Source organism: Rhea pennata, chromosome 5, assembly GCF_028389875.1.
Source record: "Rhea pennata isolate bPtePen1 chromosome 5, bPtePen1.pri, whole genome shotgun sequence".
NCBI lineage: Eukaryota > Metazoa > Chordata > Aves > Rheiformes > Rheidae > Rhea > Rhea pennata.
Window position 1 is genome coordinate 62,366,416 of NC_084667.1, and position 21,585 is coordinate 62,388,000.

Consider the following 21,585-nt stretch of genomic DNA (forward strand, 5'->3'; position numbering starts at 1 on the left):
AAGAAAAAATACCTCAATTTTGTCTTTGGCTTGTTTAATTCGTGCCTGCAGCCCAGCGGTATGAAAATGTTGTTGGGACACCTGACCTGAAGCGTTTTGCATCAGGGATTGCAAGATCTCTTCTGCTGCCACAACTTGCTCCTGGCATGAGGTTCCTCTTGCAGCCAAGCTCTGGTTAAATGAAAAGCATTAGAAGCCTGCACAGCGCTCACGTCTCGTTGTTTAGAGAAACTAAACTGAAAAGCTAGCACTCATTATGGATGGTTACTTTTTGGTCAAAGAAAGAGCTTACATTCCAACTATGGCCAGTGTATATTGCACTGCAAAATCTCCGTGTAGAGAGAAAGAAGTCTGCTGCCATCCACAGGGGATTCTGTTTGCTAGCACGTTCTTCCTGTCAATGTGCTACCTCCCATGTCTTTGCCTCCGAGCCAGTTAAAAGTAATTTTTAAACATTCTTTCACATAGTGGCCTTTCAAATGAACATACAAACCACGCATTTGGATATGTATTGTCTGATCATTAAGTCATCCAAAAGTAAGCTTATCAAGGCTCAGATTTTCTTGCAGTATTGACTCCTAACAGGCAGGAAGCAGCTGGTTATTTTGCATGCAAAAGTACTGTGTTGTATTTGAATATTTATCATGAATTGTCCTTACTAGAGCAGTTTTGGTCTATGAATATTCAACACACTTTCCTGTTTGAAGTTGTCAATTAGCATTCTTCTAGTGATAATCAGTGCTTTATTCTGGATCTCGACCCATTGTACTGCAAGGGAGAAACAACCTGATCTCTTCCTCTCAGAGACATAATGACATAATGCCACTCACATTTCCCGAGGCTGTATTTCAGGATGCCTTTTGTAACTTTGATGTTTTAAACAAACCAGTGTCATCCTGCAAAATTAGGCTTATTGTATAAATGTACACCCACAAATTACACAAAGTTGAATATATTCTTTTCACAGGCTCCTATCTCCTATCTCTGTAAACTAAACACAGTGTAATGCACAGACTCAAAGTAAACTCACACTAATTCTGATTCATGATTATTGTAGGGGATTTAATATACTGAAGATCTGTGTTTACCCTTAGGGCTTGAGCAGAGAAGCTCCAGCGACGCCTGATTCTGCCAGCACTTCCCTACCACTAGATTATACTGCCCCTGCTGCAGAAATAACAAGTGGGAATATAAGACAGTACTTCAGCTTCTCCAGTGCAAGCCCGGCATCTTTGTTCAGACTCACCTTCATTGGCAGGTGAAGGAAATAAATCAGACTTTACACTCAAGCTGCAGACTCTACACTCGTCTGTGGTGAGTGCTGTGCTGGACAGGGAGTAATTAATACCACTCAAGAACAAGCTGCTGATGAATGGCATCAAGAGCATTTGGTTGGCACTTGCTGTCACCTGGACATGCTGATGTTTGGAAGAGTCATCTGCAGCTTGGCTGGAAGTTATTGTGGGAAATAACACCAACATACTAACACAGGCCTGACTGTTTAGGAGTGTTACAGCATGAAATCCACCTTCATTTCTGCTTCACTGGGGATGGCTCATTTTACCTGAGCCACAAATCCATGCTGAAAGATGAGAATTTGATGAATGGGTATTTTAAGCAGTATATTTCCATTTTCACCTGCAGATACTCCTGCGTCTCAGGTTTCGCACATCCCTCATGACGGATCTGGCCAAGGAGGTGTTCAAGTTCGGCTGCCCAGCCATCCACCCCTTTGAGGAGTGCCTCGATTCTCTCTGCACTCTCTGGGAATCCCCTGGCCTTTTCAGCGGCATCTGCGCTGTCTTCAACGAGCTATGAACAAAATGCAGGGTTAGACACATTCACACCTGGCATCTGCTCTCAAGGGTCTCTCCACCGCCCTCCTCCACGCACAATCACCACTCAGCCAACTGTCTGGCTTTCCCACTCAAAGGAGAATGAAGGAGAAATACACACTAAACTTACACTGGTAAATAAACGAGGAGAGGACCTGGGACAGCACAACATGTGTCCATAGGACCAGCCTCCTCCCCTACAAGCAGGTGGCCGTGGCCACTCTACTTATGGAGAGCAGCTCCTGGCCTGGAGCATCCCCTAGGCTATGCCAGGGAATTGTCTCAGAGAGCCATGGTTGGCAGGGGTCAGACCCAGACCAAGGATCACGGTAACAATTTAATGGTTCTGGCAGTCACAGGCCAGAGCTTAAGCATTTGCATTTGCACCAGGTTTAATTACATACATATATATATATATATGTAGGCATAGTCATAATGCCCCAAAGCAATGCCAGAAAAATAACTCCTAAATCCTTAAGCCCTTGTAAGGGTAGGAGAGGACTCTTTACCTCTTCTTTCTGAATATGACTCCTAAAAGCTTCTCTTGAAATGTCTGCCAGATCACTAAGGGCTTTTATAGGAGACTCCAGATTTCCCTCACTCTTGTGAACTTGTTTCATTTGATCTTCTTGCATTTTCAGTAACCTCATCTCCTGCAAAAATGTTGTAATTTGTTGCCACCATTTATTGTCACAACAACACCTTCAAAATGTCACCAAAAGGCTCAATTTAGAAAATTAAAGTTAAGAGCTGTTAAGTTCTCTGGCAGATTAGTAATACCATTTTTGTAAAAGCATTCTAGGAAATGTTAGATATGTAACACCAAGCAGGTTCTGCAGGAATTTGCAGCAGCATGAAACCCTGTCAAGTGAGCTGGTGTAAAGTTGCACAACTCTAGAAATAGCTACAAAGCAATAATTACTTTCTAACAGCTGAGGAAGAGATTATACAATTTAGCAAAGGCTCACAAGCTGTGAAGAAATTGATCACTTCCATCTCCAGAACTGAATAAAGAGCTTTATCCCACAACAAAGTATCCTTTCATAGGTGGATTTAAAGTTTCCATTTAAAAATCTGAACATTTTCCATAGTGTTGTAAAGAGCATTTAACTGAGGCATATATGAACAGGATGCCTCTGTGTATTCTCCATTCCTCCTGTTCTAAAACTGTCAGTCCTGAGTTGACTAGTTCCTGATTTATGAACCTCTAAATAACAAGTCAGTAAGTTTAGAAAATAAAATTTTGAAGGCTCCATGGCAAAAGAGTCATACGAAACTGGAGGGTTTGGTAGCTTACAAACTGCGTCCTCTTGATGAACTTAGCCCATCTCCTGTTCAGTTTCTTCAGCTCTTTGGCAATATTTGATCCAACTTGCTCTTTGCTCACTTCAATGAGATAATTTCCAGCTTCGTTTAAGGAGCCATGCACTGAATTCCAGTTTGTCAGAACGTCAGCAGGGATCTAGACAAGAGGCATTGAAATCATTTAAAGCAAACCCTGGCTGAACACTTATTCCCAAAGTGAGAAGCAAGAATGCATCTAAAACAACCACTTCCATGTACAACGCTTTCCTTCCAGGAGTCTTCAAAGCTTCGCTGTCCTTCACAACAAAGAGAAACCTAACCACCTACTTCTTTCTAACCACCTACCTCTTTCGGATGCTCATTCCGTTTTTCTTCCAGCCACGTCTTCAGTAAGCACATGTTTTCTGTATAATTACTCCAGGAAGACAGAACTTTCTGTAGGGTATTATTTACATTGGAAATATAGTCTCTGCACATGGAAATCTTCGACTCCACTGTCTTAAAAAGTTTTTTAATTTCTTGAGGATCACCAGCTAGGACATCAAATAGGGAATATCATTATGCATTTGAAAACAGAGAGTTTAATCACACAGTCACTATTTTGCAGAAAATATAGGAGGCAGTGGGAATTCAAACTGGTGACAGCACATCAATTCAAAACAGAGGTTTTAATAACAGTTTGTGTGCATGAACTCACCCAAGTCAGGACTGCTGATGTTTTTGTTTTTTAAATCTTCACAGATGTGACTAGCAGTTTCTAGCTGTTTTTCAAGTCTCTTTTCTTCAATGAAATTCTGCACAAAGTGAAAAAGAGCTGGCATGGGTAATACTGACACACACAAAACTAGGGAGGAAATACAGCTTAGGATACATTTTTTTAATAAGACCTTATAACTTGCAAGTTAAATGTAACCTCTGCACATCCAGCAACCCAGCTACACCCTTTAGTCTTAAGTTAGACCTGTTGTGTGTGTTAGACCTGTTGTGTACTCTGCTCATACAGAGGTACTCCAGTGTGACTTTCTCTGCTCATGAGAATTTGTTGCTCAATGTGTAACTCCATCTTCTGTACTGCCCTTTAGAGGCCTGATTTTCATACATTGGAAAGATGAAGCTAGTGGCACCCAAAGTGCCGCTTTCTGGATCTTTTCCTCATGTCTTAAACTCTTCTCTACATTCTACCAGCTTGAGGGAAGATCATGAATCATTATTGTAAAAATAACACGATAATAAGTATTTATGAAACTGACTTAATCAAGAAATTCAAAACAAATTAATTCCATGGTCCCAGCTCACCACAGGGTAAGGTTAATACATCTCAGGAAAACTGAGATTTTATTCAACTTCTTTCTGCCTCATTCCACAGTTCTGATGCTGGTGAAATTCTCACTAATTGAACTAGGGGTCTTCCAGCCTGAAAAACTGGAGAGAAACTCTTCAGAAATTCAGCTACTTGGGTAGGACAACCTGTCCCCTCCCACAGCTCTGTAAGGGCAGCAATTTGTGGCCTCAGATTAATAACTTGGGCCCAGATGGTAAGCCAAGCACAAAATATAATAAAACAGGACAATTCATATGCACCAGGGAGCACACAGAAGCAAGAAAACTAGGAAAAGGAAGAGGCATCAGCTACAGACTGAATTAGCTGGCACCATGGTGGTAGTTGTTTGCTACCGAACTATGTCAGAGAGATTTGTATGGATTTCAGCTCGGAAAGGGCTGCTATTGCTGGCCCTCTAAATAGCCTAGAAAGAAAGAGCCCCCTGGCCCAAAAGAAAATGAGGAGATAGGAAAGTGACAGCTGTATCTATTTCTCCAGGCTGAAGAAACTCACATTCAGAGCAAAATTGGAAGAGTATGTGAAAAGAAAAATTTTATGGAAGTCTGCTCGTGCTCCTTTGCATAAATACCAGATCTCACAAGACTACTGTGCTTCTCCCAACTATGTTAGTATTTTTAAATGAGGACAGATGTAAGCCTGAATGAAAGAGTGGGGCAAAAATGATTACTGTCAGGGCACAAGTATGAAATACCTATATTTTAAACTTACATTCCAGTCTTCCAGCAGTGATTCCACAGACTCTTTTGTTCCATATTTCATATTCCAGATATTTAGCTTTAACATCACCTCATTGGCAATAGCTGAGCACAGTCCACAGTGGTATTCAAGAAAGGTGTTGGAGTTTGTGAACCGAATATTACTGAATCTGCAATCAGTAAAATGTTCCAGAAGTTGACTCAAAATTATTGGATATAGAAGGCATTAATGTGTATGGCTTTTAGCATAAAAACGTGTAATTACAGACTTTATATGCAAACATCTCTTTTGTTCTGATGGAAGTAAAAATCTAAAATAATAACTATTCATTTTTTTTTCAGTATTAACTATTTTGAGCATTTCAATCTTGTCTGCTCAATTTTTGAAAAATCTAAAATAGCAAAAAAAGGGACATCTGCCATCTGTTATATCAAAGCATCCCAGATTAAGGACACAGATTCATTGGTCACTTTTGAAAATAGGTTCTGACAGCTACATAGGGTTGTACAACCTGTAGATCTCAAACTGATTTTAAAAACTAGGAATTAAGAATTGGGCAGAGAACACAACCTTCTTTTCATTTCCTCCAGCTTCTCAGGCAATACTAGTGGCATATTCTTCTCATCTTCATTCTTAAAGGATTGAAGGGTGTCCAAGTGAGAATCAAAACAATCCATCAAGCCCTGGGGAGAAAAAGAAATAGTAAGTCATTCACTTAAATGCTAGAGTACTTCACTTGGAAATCTGCAAGTCACCTGACGTTACAGCAAAAACTACTACGAACTAGTCAGCATAGGACAGTGTTCCAGTGTTTTAATTCATTAAAGTCAAATGAAAGAATTCATTTCATCACCTCCAAAAATGTATATTTACTAAAGGCACAATACGATTTATCTTACCATTGTGCATCTACTTGAATTTAAGGAACATGTATCTATACTAGCTATACTATCAGTTCTTTCCTCAGTTTTACTACCATCTTTATAACTAAGAAATGTCACTTCAACAGTTTCAAGATATTAAGATCTTATTTGCTATGTGTTAGCAAAGACTGATAGCAAAACATTATGAATAAACATATTATGTCATACTTGCTTAATACTTTATTTGAACACTTAATAAATTTCCATTTAATATCATTCTAATATCAATGTCATATTAACCCTCTGATAGCCATTATCAAATGAGCTGGGAATATTTTATGGACATGTGCCTGAGCATCAAATTCTCAAAACAACAAATTAAACATAAAACAAATCTGCAGAGAAACTTTAACCCACATGAAGAGTTTCAGGAAAAAAAAACAGTGTTAAATATTCCTATCACTTACGACTTGCACATGATAGAAGAATGCATATATCAAAGGGGATGAGATATTCATAAATGACCTATAAAGAATTGCAGTTAAAAATACATTTCTGTGTAATAAAACTTGCCACAAAGCATGCTAATGGCAAAGGGCTAAAAGCTGGGCCAGCCCTCATATCAGACAGCACTGGACAGCTTTTAAATACTTGATTTTGCAACCTTAAAACCATTCCAGTCAGACAGTTAAGTGCATTGGTGGGTGACTTCCTTGACCTTAAGAGAAAGTAGAATTTGCTTCATGAGACACCACACTGACAATCCCTACACAAGACACATTAAAAAGAGTGGATTAGAGGAAGGGGGTGGGGGAGGGAGCCCAAAAAACTCTCAGCAGAATCTCTTCCCTCCAAGGAAAGCTGAATAACAGAAATGAAGCATTCTGGGTTTCTTCTTGAGGAAACTAATTACGGAAAATAATGCTTTTATCTCCTTGTTCAATGGGAAAAATACCTAAAACAACTAGATCTCTTTCCTTCTCTCATTCTTAGAAATGGTTTAACTACTTAGGCTAAAAATTACAAATCATAGATCAACTGACTGAATTTGGTAACACCGTTATCAATTAAAAGTCATGTCTCACTTTGGGAACTGACTAGGAATAGTATGAAAAAAGTGGTGTTACCAAGTCACTCACAAGAACTTCTAGTTCACATCCTTTCAAATTTACATCAGGGACATGCCACAAAAACATCCACCTTCCCAGCTGTTGTTCATACAAAAAGAAAGCACAGAATTACATTGATCAATCGGGCATCAATACAGCTACCTTTTTTGAAGTCTTCAAACTCAAAAGGATGCTTGAAATATTATCAATGTAAAGATTTCAAGGTTAGAATAAACAACTTGTATGGAAGGTATTGAGGTATCCAAATACCTTCCATTGCTTTGAGTGGAATTGCAGAGTAATTCAGCAAGTACTTGACTTAAATCTTAAGAGCTGCATGAACTCACTGGAATGTAACCCTGAGCCCAAGTGCTTTTCTGAATAGGTATGTATTTAGCATAGGTTTAAAAATAAGCAGGTGCTTACCTGTATTATTACCTAACAAACAAACAAGTTGCAAGAGCCACATAAAAATAATACCACAATTTACTCATTCAGATACTATTTTAATTTAATCTCACCCCCAGTGAAAGCAGAAACCTCTCTTACAGACCCATGTCATTATTTAATTTAACTACTCATTGTTCAAAAATCTTCAGAGGGGCTTTTCATCTTCCTAAGATAAACATATCCACACCACCTCCCAAAATGTCAACATCAACTCCGTAACAAGTGCTTTGCTAGGTCAGACTGAAGAGGAATGTTTCCTTAGTGATCAGCATACCTTAAATACTACAATTATTTCTCTGAAGAGAGACATTGCTTTAAAGGGGTCCTGCAAATCAGGCAAATCTTCTGCCTGCAGATGTTCAACTTCCTGAAGCCAGGCCTCAATACCATCCAGAGGAGGGGGCAACATCTGGTCCAGCTTTGTTTTCCATTCATTAATCTTAAAAGAAAAGACAAGTGATTAAATTTCTCACTAGAATTTTCTTCCCCATTCCCAAAGTACTGATATATGCTCCATAACCTGATGTTCTAGACACCTCAGGAGAAAAAAATAATAAAAAAATAGAAGTCACCATTCAGAAAAGGAGCTTCCAGTGAAGGCAGCTGGAAATCAGCTATCTTCACCTGAGATCCAGACTTGCTCCTCAGCCTGTAATCTCTGTAACACTACAAAGAGTTCAGAACTCATTGTCCTCAGCTGGTGACCACCTCAAAGCTCCACAACATGAAAATTTATAGTATGTTACTGGAAAAAATGGATGGGAACAAGGGATGCTGTGGGCAGCTTTCCATCATAGGGGAAGACAGGGGAACAACTGGGTCATAGAGATTATCAGCAAGGCCTAGCTTGGGGGGCAGAGAGATGACACGGCCAACCTCATTGCAAAGCAGTGACCAGATCTAACTATACCACTACTGGTCCTGTGGGAAAGATTATTCTAACACACTTTCCCCAGCTGCATCATTATCTGAGCCATAATTACATCCCAAAGAAGATTTTAAACAAAAATAGGCCAAAATCAGTGATGTGAAGACTGCTCACATTCAAAAATAATCAGATGCAGGCTATATTTTGGCGACTTCTCACAGTCCTGAGCCTTGGGAAGCAGAAGGGTAATAGACTTTCCGTCTCCTCTTGGGCACTGCGCACCACTCAATCTGTCTGGATGTCAGGTTGAGGGTCAGTCTCACCTTTATCAATCCAATTCAAAATTACCCACAATCACCCCCCTTCTTCTCCCTATGTCATTTTCTGTGGTAGTCTTAGTCTTCTTCATCAAACACTCACACATTGATAAGAGAGCTAGAAATGCCTCTGACCTGAGAGATCAGTTTATGCCACTCTTCTCTCACTTGCTGCTGGTCTTCGCTTAGCTTTGCTACACTTGCTTTTGATGACAACACGGGCAGAAAGGCTTTTTTTTCTTGGTTAAATGCTTCCATAAATGACATCATTTCCTAGGGTTGGAAAGGAAAAATAATTCACAGAAGAAAACTTCAAATGGAAACTGGTGGAGTCAAGAATTGGCTTTGGACATATCAATATGATTTCCATTAACTTCAAAGAGTGTAATGCATGGAAAGGTAAGATACCACAAAGGAGGCATGCTCATCTACAGGCACCATTTGGGTCTGAAAGCATAGGTGCCATACAGTAGTGAAATCTTTATTTAATATAATGTCAGTGCAGTCAGACATGGCTTCTCTCTTCATAGTTCCACACGGGCCTTTTAATTACAAACTCTGGCTACTGGGCCATATAAACCAAAGGAAATTTTACTTCAGACACAATCTGTAGCCAACATTTTAAGTACCTTTCTATGACACTAGTTGAGAAAAACTATTATTAATATCACAGCAATGGAGAAGGTGACCCTGTGAAGGGTCTTGAATCTTGTCCATGTCTTCCAGCTGCATCAGTTAATTAAAAGACACTACTTCACCCTCTCCAAAAAATCTTTGTTCTGCTCAGAAACCAAGGAGTATATACCTATTTCCTTACAGTAGCACTTTTTTTTCCAAATCTTCCCTTAATCCTTTTGGTGCATTTACCAAATTCAGTCTCAGGTTTCCAAGTCTTTTATTTAAAAGTTTATCTAAAACTTCAGTTCAGGCAATGACTATGAAAAGCTATGTATCTGGGAATATATTTTTAATAATTCTTTTTGATAAAGTAGTTAAATATTTTAAAAGGGTCTGTAAAATGCAACTTACTTTGTATTTTTGGTAATATGCTTCACACTCTGTGTCAATTAGCAACTTTTCTAACTTCTTTCCTTGTGCGGCCAACCAGGTTACAGCCTCTCTTACTTTTCCCTGGTAATTAGAGCAGAAAATTTCATTTTCCCATTTTGCAAGCCCTGTTTTTAATTTACATTGTGCCATAAAACAGCATACAAGTGAACATACAATAAACCTCATCCAAAGCCTCTGAAAAACAAATTAAAATTCCTGGGGGCTCTAATGAGTTTCGTATCAGCCACTACTTTTGAGTGATACCAAAGTTTTAAACCTGGTACCTGCATATATAAAGGCATCTTAAAATAAAATCCTGAATGTAGTCATATTAAAAAGAGATTATCAGCACAAAGATATGTAAACAGCCAATTAATGCATAAACTATCATGTGAGAATATAGAGAATAGAAAAGTTCGTTTTGCAGCTGGTATTCTCTGCAAATGACAACTTCCGCTCTACAAGTGAGCTATTAAATTTAAAGTAGTTTGTTCTGCACATTTGCAAATCTGTCCGCCTGTACCCAGACACTTAAATACAGACTTAAGACTGTACACAAAGGCAATCAGGTTTGAAAATGTCATCTGGAATAGTTAAAAAAGGAAAACAAGACAATCTAGACTGCAATTCCACCTTTATCATCAAAAATCTATTGTATTGAGTCTTGGGTGCTACTGAGGAGCATCAGGAGGTTCAAACCAACTCAACCCTATCGGTGGCTGAATCAGAGGATCAAACCATGAAAGATAACGACTACTGCGTCACATTATAAACTGAGCAAAGAAAGTCCTGAAATTGTTGGCAACTGTGAATCATTTAAAAGTGTCTCAGTGATAAAACACATAACATACCTGCATGTCTTCTTCGGACACAGGTAAATTCCTGGAGTATTGCAAAAACTGAGCCACGTAAGTCATGATTGATTTTTCATCTGGATTCATAATGTCAACATCTACAAGAACCAATACACTATTAACATAATTATACAGTCCTCAAGGCCTGATCACATAATTACACACTATACTGCAGTTATTAAAACACAGTAAGCATAAACATGTTTATTTTTCAACAGCTCAGTTAAAACACCATTGACAGAAATTAGTTCATTCTAGACTTCTTTTTTTCTTTGAAATAGTGTAATACAACATGATAAACTAATGAACAGGTTTCTCCTATGAATGGGAAAATTTCATATCCTTTCTTCTGCATATTGTTCCCACATTTCCTGTCAATTAAAAAAAAACTCAAAAATCTGAAGTACGCTCTGTGTTACACAATAAAGAACATCAAGTTTGAGCATTACAGTAAATATCAATGTTTCATTTCAAATCTGAACACAGCCTTATTTTTTCCTGCGTTAAAAGTCAACACATATCAGACTATATTACACTCACTCCTTACTACAAAGATATAAAAACCCAGATCATCTACCTTCAGGTTCAAGAAGTCGTGGAATATTCAACTCAAGTTCTGCAATTCTGAAAGCCTCCTTCAGATTTTCTTTATTGGTTCTAGTTTTTGCTTTCTCCATATCAACTAGACCTGGTCTTAAGGCATGGATGATGGCTAAAAAAGGCAGTCCACTTCGCCAGCTTGACTTGAAATCAGTCACACTGATAGAACCATGCCTGCACCAAAAATGATCAGAAACAAAACATCACAGCCTATTTCTCAGATGTCACAAGTACAAATTTAGAAATACAGCATAAATTCAGTAAAATGGGGTATGATCCAAATGCAAGGAGTTACAGAAATCCTGGCCACTGAATTCTGCAGAAGCTGGGTCAATCAGTGATACAGCCGTACTACTGAATGCTACAAATATTTTTGCAAAATGACACAACACTTTTATCTTGTGCTCCATTCTGAAGACAAAATCTTGCTGATCCAATACCCTTTCCGAGTCCCACCACTGCTCTCACTGGCTATGCATCCTACACAATTGGAAAACAAGAAGCAAAGAACTGGAGTTTCTGCAACAGGGTGCATAAATTTGTCTGTGAGGCTGCTGAGTATTGGACACATTTGGCCTTTCAGAAAATTCAGAACTTAAAAATATCAGACTACTGCAGGAAACGTTTCTTTTTCCCATATTTGCTTCAGTGTCCTTAAAACATCTCCTATTAAGTGGTGACCAGACAGCACTGTGAGGTGCCCTCATGACTCTGTGAGTCACAGTGAATGGGACAACCTTCCTGAAAGAGCTTATATATTACGAGTATGCTACTGTGTGAAAAAGATGAGTGTTCAAGTGATCAAACTCAGTCACAAAACAACAAGACAGGATTTATGAGATCAGGTCTTTTATAAAATAAAATAGGATTCACTGAAAACAAAATTATTCAATGTAATCACAGTTTAGAAAGAACCCTACAAAACAGAGAGCAATATTGATGAAAAACGAAAACAAGCAAAAGGAAGAAGAAGGTTAAATGGAGAGAACTGGGTTTTACATGCCAACAAATCTTGTACTAATAAAACTCAGCTACAAGGTAAAATTCAATGCCTAAAAACATTCTCTCAACAGAAAGTGTCTGATGTGCTGAGCAAAGCCTTTATCTCCCCCTAACAATACGGGACATTAGAGGATGGTGTTAGAACGTAAAGCAACGAAAAAAAATGGAAGGAAAGGTCTGATGCTATTGTAAAGTGTATCTGAAGTATCTTTGAATGAAGCATTAGCCCTTGAAGAAAATACAAAATGTAAAGCCTGCATCTTTCAAGAAATAGCTGTATCTGCTCTAGATTCTGTGCTGTGAGCACTCCCATTTGAATCAAAGGAGCCAGGTACTGCATACATCAGGGATAAGCAAATACCTTGTTACAGCCGGGGGCTGTGATCTCTCACTTTCATAAGGATCTTTCTTGGGGATCACGCAGTGTTCAAGAGAAGAGCATTAGAAGTAGGAAACCTAGAAACCCTACATTTTCAATTTTATAAAAATCGTCTTATTTCTGAAACTTTGTTACCCAGTGCCTACCATGAGGATTAAAACTCACAAGTCATGTAAGCTTTCCACTAGACTTATGACATAGAAAACTGTAAGCCCCTAAAAGAAAAGCTAAACAACACAGTTAATTTTATGGTGTTTTATTAGTAGAATTAGCCTTCGTTTCTTATGTTTAAAGGGCTAATGTCAAAACACTTAAGGCCCAACTGATGCTAAAAGTGCTGCTAACGTCATCTGGATTCTAAAGACTTTCTGCTAAGCTGTCACTAAGAAATGTCAAAAAAACCCAGGGAAAAATAACATTACATTACAGAGGAAAGCAGTAAATAAAAAATGTAAGATACTATTTATAAACCTGGGATGGAACTTACAGTGAACACTGTTCTTTTGCCCACAACAAAAGGGCCTTTGTAGCAGAGATCTTCCACCGTTCCTTAATTTTAGCACTTTTTTTAGCTGATCTGCTTGCCTTTGGAGAGGAGTCAACAGCACTTGAACAATCAAGAGACGGCTGATTGTAAGTACAAGCAAGTGCCCCAGCAAGTTCTTCAATCTATTAGAGACAATAGGAGAATTTAATCAGGTTTCAGTGAAAAATTACCAGGACATCAACTGCAGAAAACCACGGAGAATTAAACAGGACTCAATTACAGCTGGAGTTGTAGTCCTCTACCCACAAGGATCAGATCACATTTCCAAGTCTTTGCCAGATTTTATCTGTTCAAGCTGAAGTATATCATGATGAATCCCACCTTTGGGTGATTTTCTCGGCAAGAAATACCACCCAAGACAGCTCCATCCATGCGATACTGTGGACAGCAGCACTGGCAGCAAATGACCTTCTTACTCAATGTACTTTCCTACTCCTACCACTGAAAGCAGCCTGTGGCAGCTGTTGACACAATGCCGTGTGTTAAGCATGTTCAGAGCTTGCCTGCTCGCTCACACACAGGAATGCCTACTTCATAGACCTTGGACATCCAATGCACCCAGAAGCTTTGTTTGGGCAAAAAGATAAAGCCTCTATGTATGTGCAGCCCAAAAACCTTCAGTGCCAAAAATGTGGGGAAAAATGTGGGATACATACTGTTAAATAAACTTCCTTCTTGGCTCTCCTCTGAGTGCCAGTCCTCAGCTCACCTGCAGTGCATCTATGTTAGTTCTCTGCTGAGCTCTCACTGGAAGATACTTCGGTTCCATCACTCTCTACAGTCCTCCAACACAATCCCAGTAAGGCCCTGTGCTTTCAGACATCCCCTCCTCCCCGCATCCTCACATCATGCAAGATGCTCGGCATCTGGTAAAAGAAATGTCATTACGACAGGCTGCAAGACAGCCTTGGTGCTACTTCAGGCACCTTGTGCTGAAAAGCAGAATAGCGGGTATTACACAGCACGAGCACAGCCAACACGCCGTAGCAGGGGGCTGCCTCTGAGAGAGGTGGATGTGAGTCACTTCGCACTACTCGCTCTATTTGGTGCTTAATCATCTGAGGCCTTAAGCAAATGGGTAAAGTTTAGCCTATTTTTTAACTAGTTATTTACAAAATATTGATATCTGCCCATTCTACCATTTTGAATTAGACTGTTCATCAGACTGTAACTCCACCACTGAATTGGAGAAGCAGCTCACAGACACAGACAGGACACATTGGTGCATCTCTTCCCTGAGCCATTGCTTCAAAACATCAGAAAATAATCTTCTCCTTTGTACTAATTTAATTCATCTCCTTTGGTGACTACATAAGTCAACACATTTTTGTGCTTTTTCCCTCTACTAAACCATTCTCTCACATCACTGAAATACTTACATGAAAATGAAATATAATTGTCCAAATTAGGCCAAGCACAATGGAAGGTTTTCCTTCAATAATGTCAGCAACATGAATATTTATGAGCTTGAGCTGGAGGAAAAAAGGATCATTGTTAACAAAGAAAATGTTCCACCAGCTAAGCTGGCTTTTCTTGTGAATTTTGAAGTTAATACTCACTGATCTGCTCTTTAAAAATGTCAAAGCATTTTCTATGTTGCTTCTGCACTGGAAGGTATTAAATCCTTTTTCCCGTGGCTGTAAAGTATAAAGAACTTGTTACATTCTCAGATGCAATAATCCATTTTGATTTATATTATGATAAAGAAAGTCTTGCAAAGATTCATGAATGACTTGCAAAGAACTAGCATCAACGGCTATGATTAAATGTCAGTGATGGAAGATTAAGATACTTGTGAATAATTCCATGACCCAAGACTGATCACTGCTTACAATTAAGCACATCCAGAAAACTTTGCCAGATATGACCAAGGAATGACGTAACATTTTTTTACTCTGTCTTACCAGATGTTGACCTGAAAGCACTTCCAACAGATCCAAAAGCAAATGTCCTTGCTGTATGTCTGTGTACAGGTCTGAGATAACAGAAGGAGGCGTGTGCTACAAAACAAATTTCAATGTTTGTCACACCATCTTTTGTCATTTTGAAAACATTACACTGCAAAACATCACAGATTGTTTTACTTTGTTCTTAAAAAAAACTTTTATTATCTTTTATTTTTAAATAAGCTGAAATACAAATCCTACATCTAATTTCCTATATCCTGTTCCTTCTGAACCATTGTTATCTTTGCCTCTTGTACTCTCTTGCTCCTGTCTCTGATTTTTACAAGGGTTAGTTTAGGCCTTATTTTCAAGCATTTATGCATTTCAATGAGGTATGTGTCAAAATATAATAACTTTGAACAAAAAGAAAATCAAGAAAAGCAGCTAATTCATATTTTGACCTAATCAATGTATCTTGAGTTCAAATTCAACTACAGAATTGAATTACTAACTCCCCATCCTTTTCACCAGTTGTAGACAACACAAACCTATCATGAGCTCAATAGCTTCTGCTCAAGGAGGGACTAAAACAAGATTTTTTGGCTTGAGAAAGTCAGATCTCCAACACTTGATGCATGAGCTGCTTCACGAAAGCTTGAAGAGCACCTACATGGTTATGTGATTTCTTTTAATATTCACTTGTCACTCAAATCATCCTATTAAACTCAAGTTCTTGGATTGCATAATAGAATAATTCTTATCTAAACATAGTAAAACTAATTGTAAATACAGAACATCATAAAATCCCATCTGGCACATGTGTACCGCAACCTAGCATAAGGTCTGCAGACAGAGGAAACATGTTTTGCTAGATCAGTGAGAAAGATACTCTCATCTACTTATGAACCTGTCTTCTGAATGTCCTCAGACAATCACTGATTCAAAATTTTTCCACTTATTGCCTAAAAGCTTAAATTAATTTTGTTTATTCCTAAAAATTTTAATCTCCACAGAACACTTCTGAATTAAAAAAGCAAAAAAAAAAAGTCTTTTCAAAAGAATCCCCTTCTTACCTTTGCCAATATTGAATTTATCCAGCTAGTGAAGGTTTTCTTCTGGGTACACTCTCTCTGCACTGAGAAAAAGAAGAAAAAAAAGCCTAATGAAAAGAATGGTCTGATTTTATTCATCTTTCTCAAAAAGCTACATGGGATCCATCTCAAACCTAAGGTCTGCTCTTCAAGACATGATACTGGATACAATCTATTATTAATTTTTCTCAACTGTTATTTTACTTCTAATACTTTCTTGCTTGCAGAGATCACGCTACAAGGAGTTCCACAACCATCAAGCAGATGCACCAAAATCAGCTAGATAAGGTTTTCTTAGAAGCTCCACAAATGCAAACAGTGGTTTGAACACATCAGCCTACAGCGTCATGCACCTAGAATAATTCCATCCATTTCTAACCATTCCTTAAAAGGCTCAGCGTGACCAGCAGCGTAAGATCCACTCTTGAGATTGTCAAAGGGTTTGGCTCAAAGATAAAATTCTCAAGAGAGCCCAAATCGCTGAGGACGGCATTCCACTCCCACCAGAACCTGGAATATTTGGACCCTCTTCAGACCCTTCTCAAGGAGGTCAAATTCAAGGAACTCCATGAGCCAAGTAAGGTGATGAGACCAGGAAGGAGGCCAGGGCATCTGCTTGGATGACAAATGCGCATCTGTAGGCAAAGTCACAGAGGAGCATGTCTTGGTTAACTGACAGGCAGATCACTGATCAGGCCCAAGCAGGGTCCTAAAACGGGAGCGAGGAGGAAGCAAGTGCTTGGATCAGAAGTGCTCCAGCAAGGAATGGTGAAATGGGACTCGAAGCGTGGCCTGGGCATGCAGAGGTCCGGCTCTTTGCAACAGTCCCTGGGGGCTCTTACGCTGTGATAAACTTCGAGCAGGGATAACTAGTTGTGAAAAAAGACAGGAAATTGTTCAAGCCCATGTTTCAAAAACCAGAATTTTTAACTTTCCCACAACGGAATAGAGTGCAACAGAAAGGAAAGCATTTCTCCACAGCTCGTGGGCAGCAGAGACAACGGAAGGGGAATCCTTGCCTGCTTCCCCCGAAAGGCAGAAGAGGAAGACCATTTGTGAGCCCTTTCCAGGAAAAGCTTATCCTGAGCGTAACCAACCCAGCGGACGCTGCCGCGGCGCGAGGCCGGCTCGCTGCCCGCCCGGCCGTCCCTCACAGCCCAGCCGTGGGCTGCCCCTTCCCCGCACTGACTCCGGATCTCCTCGGCACCCTGTTTAAAAGCACCCAAGTATACATATGTCTCGCTTGAGACAGGCATGGGAACAGAGAGCTAGGTAGGCACCTCGCCAGAATAAATAACAACGTTCTTCCCTTGGCATGAAGCTTGATGCCATCCTCACCTGGGCCCGTAGAAGAGCCCGTGTGCATTTGAACAGCGTGAGATCAAGGCCAGTCTCCATTTTACCGGCCGGTATCGACCCACCAGCTGCTGCGGGCTAGACCAGCTCACTGACCTCCTCCCTGGGCACAGCTCAGCCCATCCCCCTGCAAAAACACCCCATTGCCAAGGAACACGGCCATCTTCCACCTCCGTCAGCTGCAGGCCCACCACTACCCTCTTCTCCCCACACACACTAAAGTCAGTGCTGATCACCTGAAATTTTTAAAGCTCCAAACCTGAACAACCACGTAACTAGCTGCTCGCAGTATCTCTGGCTGTTGAGAGGACGGCAGCAGTAGCCATACGGCCTTAGACGGGGACAGAGGAGAGCTCGTTTCTGCTCCTGGTTGCTTCTGAGCAAGCCTCTGATCCCTCGTGCCCCACTTCCCCACTCGCAAAGCTTGGGCTGACGTTGCAAAGCGCTGCAAGAGCCACCTACGAGCCAAGTCTTCCAGGTGCAAAAGGCTTCCCACAGAAACAAAGTACCTGTTACCCCTCCAGCTACCAGTCAGTATTTCTGCGGGAAGTGTTGAAGCTTTAACCTAAAATGGGGGAGGGGCGGGGCCTCCTTTCTGAGGCCACTTGAGTGTTTGTGTCAGTAAATGACATCTAGGGTAGGTAAAAGTTAAAGACACACAGTTACCAAAATGTTGGCCTTGGTTTCTCAAAAGCTGCCCCTAAAGCAGTGCCACCTGGAGCTGCCGGAAGGGCAAGCGTTCCCGTCCTCTTCCCCTTCCCCCTGTCATGTCCCAGCAGATGCCCCAAGCACCGCACCGGCTTTTATAGCCCAGATATTACAAAGCATGTCAAACAGACAGACCGTTACCCAAAGGAGGGCAAATTTGGCCTGACAGCATCTCTGACATGCTCCCGCACAAAAGATTAACGTGAAGGGAAGTTGGACATCATAAGGCAAAGGCAAAATTACTCCACAAGAGAGCTGCATATTTTTGTAGGCTGGCCTGGATGAAACATTCCAAAAGCATCAAACCCCTTGGGGGGGATAAAAAAATTCCCTTACTGCTGATGAAGATGAAATGTCTCAGGACTCACAGAAAAATGCCACCTACTTTATCAAGCTCAGGGAATTCAGCAAGCACAAACTCCAGTCCTGGGCTGCGTTTCAGCAGCCAAGACAGTTGCTACGTGCAAAGCCTCTCTCCAGGTGGAGGGAGCTGTTTAGGAAGAGCAGAGCCCCCTTCTCCTAACCAAGCCAACCCCTCCAAAGACCTCCTTTGGCTCAAGCTGGCAAGTGAGCTACAAGAAAAATATTCATGCATTACATGCATCAAGGATTGTTTTGCGTTGTGTGGCTATCAAATTTTGTGTCTGTTCTTCTCTATTCCGTAATACTGTGATCCTGAAATCCTGAAGGAGCACGGAACAGTGTATGCCCCTGCTTGCTAGATTATTTACTGTTCTTTTTAAGTATTATGGAGCTCACAATGAAAAAAATTATGGCAGTCTTAAAGATACGGACAAAAATACAATCTCAAAATGCTATTTAGTTTGGAAAAAAAAGAGAAAATAAATGCAAATGTGCCACTAACAGGTGCCAAGCGTGAGACTCTGGATGGTGCAGCCCATAGAAGAGGGGTTTGCTCTGGTGTGGACTTGGACCATCGTCAGCGGGGATGGCCATGATGTCAACAGCGTGGTGAGAAGAAACTGGGGGAAGCTATACCTTAACTGTAGAGCTCTGATGTGTGTTATAATCTCAGTTCTGTTATATTTCTAGCTTTACTAAACTTTCAGCTTTGTTATAACCTCTCATCTCTCATAAATCCTCACACTTGACAAAAGATGATCTCAAGTTCAGTGCAACTAACTCCAGAACCCCAAAGGGCCCCGGGCGCCGTCACAGCCACCAGACAAGTCACAATCACGGCCCGCCCGAAGACAGCACAAGCAGTGCCGAGACACCGGCTCCGTGTCAGCGCAGGGCCAACCCACACGGTTGCCCGCGAGGCAGCCGTTCCCACTTAGCTAACAACCCGCTGCTGAGCAGCCGGGCTCAATTCCATCCAGCGGGCAGGGCGGGTATTGCTAGCACTTGGGAAGGGATGGAGAGCAAATATTAACTAACTACCTTGCCTGACGCCAGCGACTCTGCCGGCCAGAGCTCCCGTCAACCACCCGCTACCGCTCCTGGTCTGGAGAACGTGCTCTTGCTCGCAGACAGACCACTAGGATCAGGACGTTTGCTCCTGCCTGGGTCGATTCTCTACGTTATTAATGTACAGAAGCAGCCAGCAAAGCGTTCGCTCACGTTGGTGGCTCCTGGGCCAGGACCGCAGTGCGAGGGGGTCTTTCACCGCCCGCACCCAAGCGCACGTCCCGCTCTGCCCAAGCTACTGCCCGACGCAGCCCACGTGGAAACCTCGGGGACAGCTGCGGTCTGCCTTATTTTCACACCCAAATTAAAAAAAAAAAAAAAAAGAAAAAAGAAATCTTGCTGTGAATCAATACCAATACGCCACGCTGCGCCTGCCAATACCTCTCCGGACTGTGGTGCAGCAGTCGGTGCCTGCAGATCTGGGCCACGCAACCTGCAGCTCTCGGTGCGCATGTGCTGGTGGCACAGGGGCAGGCGGTTGTGGTTCAGCTTTCAGGCTGAGCTTGTCTTCCCCTCACGGCTCCCCCCGACGCTCCTGCTCGCAGGCTCTAATGATTTAATCGAGCTCTCAAATTCTTGTATCTGTCATGTGGTTAATTAATACGGATTTTTTTTTTTTATGAGGATGAATGGGTTCTTTGTTAAGCCTTTTTATAGGACTCTGAGTGACCTTGGTTTTATCCTGCCCTAGTTTTCAAAATGCAACTGACCCAGAATTAAAAAAAAAGCTATATATACATATATATATATATATATAAACTGATGAAGAGTTTCCTTCACTTTGAAAACTCACCAAGCCAGAAAGTGGATACGAGGGAACAAAGTAAGAACTTCCTAATCTGAAAACACCTGAAATCTGTCACATTTCATCCTGTGTTTCAAAGCCAATCTTTAGATTAACTTCTTTAGCGGGGAATAACAGACAGAATAAGCTTGTCACGTAGGCTGGCTGAAAATCGATAGACACTGCTGGACAATCATGGATTTAACCAGTAATGAGCCATCAGCAAGTATTACAAAAGTGACTAATCGTTAAGGCCTGAAGCACGGGGACACAACGCAGGTTATAGCAGGGAGCGTGGCAGGGGCCGGGGCAGGAATGCTGCCTACCATGGTTTTGCTCCCAGCCTTCCATTAACAGGGATACAGAAAAGCCGGAGTTGAAATTACTCTCCATTTTTTAAGCCTCGCACAATTATTTCAAATCCATGAGCACAGGCTGGACTGTCATCTTCCCATCTCTGTATCGACAGAAGGAACTACCTCCAGTATATGAAGATTTTCCATCTCCCTCCCTGCCACCACGCTGCTCAGCCGAGGCTACATGGACATTACATGTACATCAGCAAGCAGTGCAGCTCAACATGAGCAGATCTGTAGGCCAGAGGAATTCAAGACCTGACGTCCACACCGCGTGCATCGAGGTGGAAAAGGTTGCTTTGGACCAGCTGTGGCCTGGCTGCCCGCTGACAGCTCTATTGCCTTCTTGGAGAATACCTATTTCCATCCCCAAAAGCACTGTGTTTCCGCACTCCACAACTGCTCAGTGGTGGGCAGGGATAACCAGGAGATCTCCTTCAAAAAAGCACTCCTGGTATGAGCTAAAACACCACGTAGGTACCAACAGCAAGTGACGGGAACTGTCTGAGGACTCTTACGGATCTGCTGACCCTGGTACAGGAGGTGCAGCCCCTTTTATAGTCCCTTCCCTTCCATCTGTTAACACTGTTTTTATTTATGGCAGACAGGAAAGCAGGAGTAAAGAGTTATTTCCAGCATTTATGTTCAGCAATACAGTGCTATGCAATTAAAAACAAACACTGTATCTTTGTCAACATTAAGAAGTTTATCCAAAACTCAATGAAGGCGGTGAAAATACTTCTGCAATAATGGATT

The 21,585-nt window shown here is 41.1% G+C and overlaps 1 protein-coding gene across 4 annotated transcripts in view; it reads right to left on the bottom strand.

The window, feature by feature from the left end:
- Positions 1-21,585, bottom strand: part of SYNE2 (spectrin repeat containing nuclear envelope protein 2) — a 180,330-nt gene that overhangs the window by 136,062 nt on the left and 22,683 nt on the right. For 3 of the 4 annotated variants that reach the window (XM_062577243.1, XM_062577241.1, XM_062577242.1), the window contains exons 3-20: positions 16,177-16,238; positions 15,122-15,217; positions 14,777-14,854; positions 14,597-14,689; positions 13,158-13,339; positions 11,267-11,463; positions 10,687-10,787; positions 9,815-9,916; positions 8,921-9,058; positions 7,875-8,039; positions 5,749-5,861; positions 5,191-5,347; positions 3,838-3,934; positions 3,486-3,673; positions 3,133-3,297; positions 2,345-2,488; positions 1,639-1,812; positions 13-171 (exon numbers count right to left, since the gene is read on the bottom strand). In XM_062577243.1, coding sequence (XP_062433227.1) covers positions 13-171; positions 1,639-1,812; positions 2,345-2,488; positions 3,133-3,297; positions 3,486-3,673; positions 3,838-3,934; positions 5,191-5,347; positions 5,749-5,861; positions 7,875-8,039; positions 8,921-9,058; positions 9,815-9,916; positions 10,687-10,787; positions 11,267-11,463; positions 13,158-13,339; positions 14,597-14,689; positions 14,777-14,854; positions 15,122-15,217; positions 16,177-16,238 — 2,411 coding nt within the window. The remainder of the gene's footprint in view (positions 1-12; positions 172-1,638; positions 1,813-2,344; positions 2,489-3,132; positions 3,298-3,485; positions 3,674-3,837; positions 3,935-5,190; positions 5,348-5,748; positions 5,862-7,874; positions 8,040-8,920; positions 9,059-9,814; positions 9,917-10,686; positions 10,788-11,266; positions 11,464-13,157; positions 13,340-14,596; positions 14,690-14,776; positions 14,855-15,121; positions 15,218-16,176; positions 16,239-21,585) is intronic. The other variant, XM_062577244.1, reaches the window with a different exon arrangement.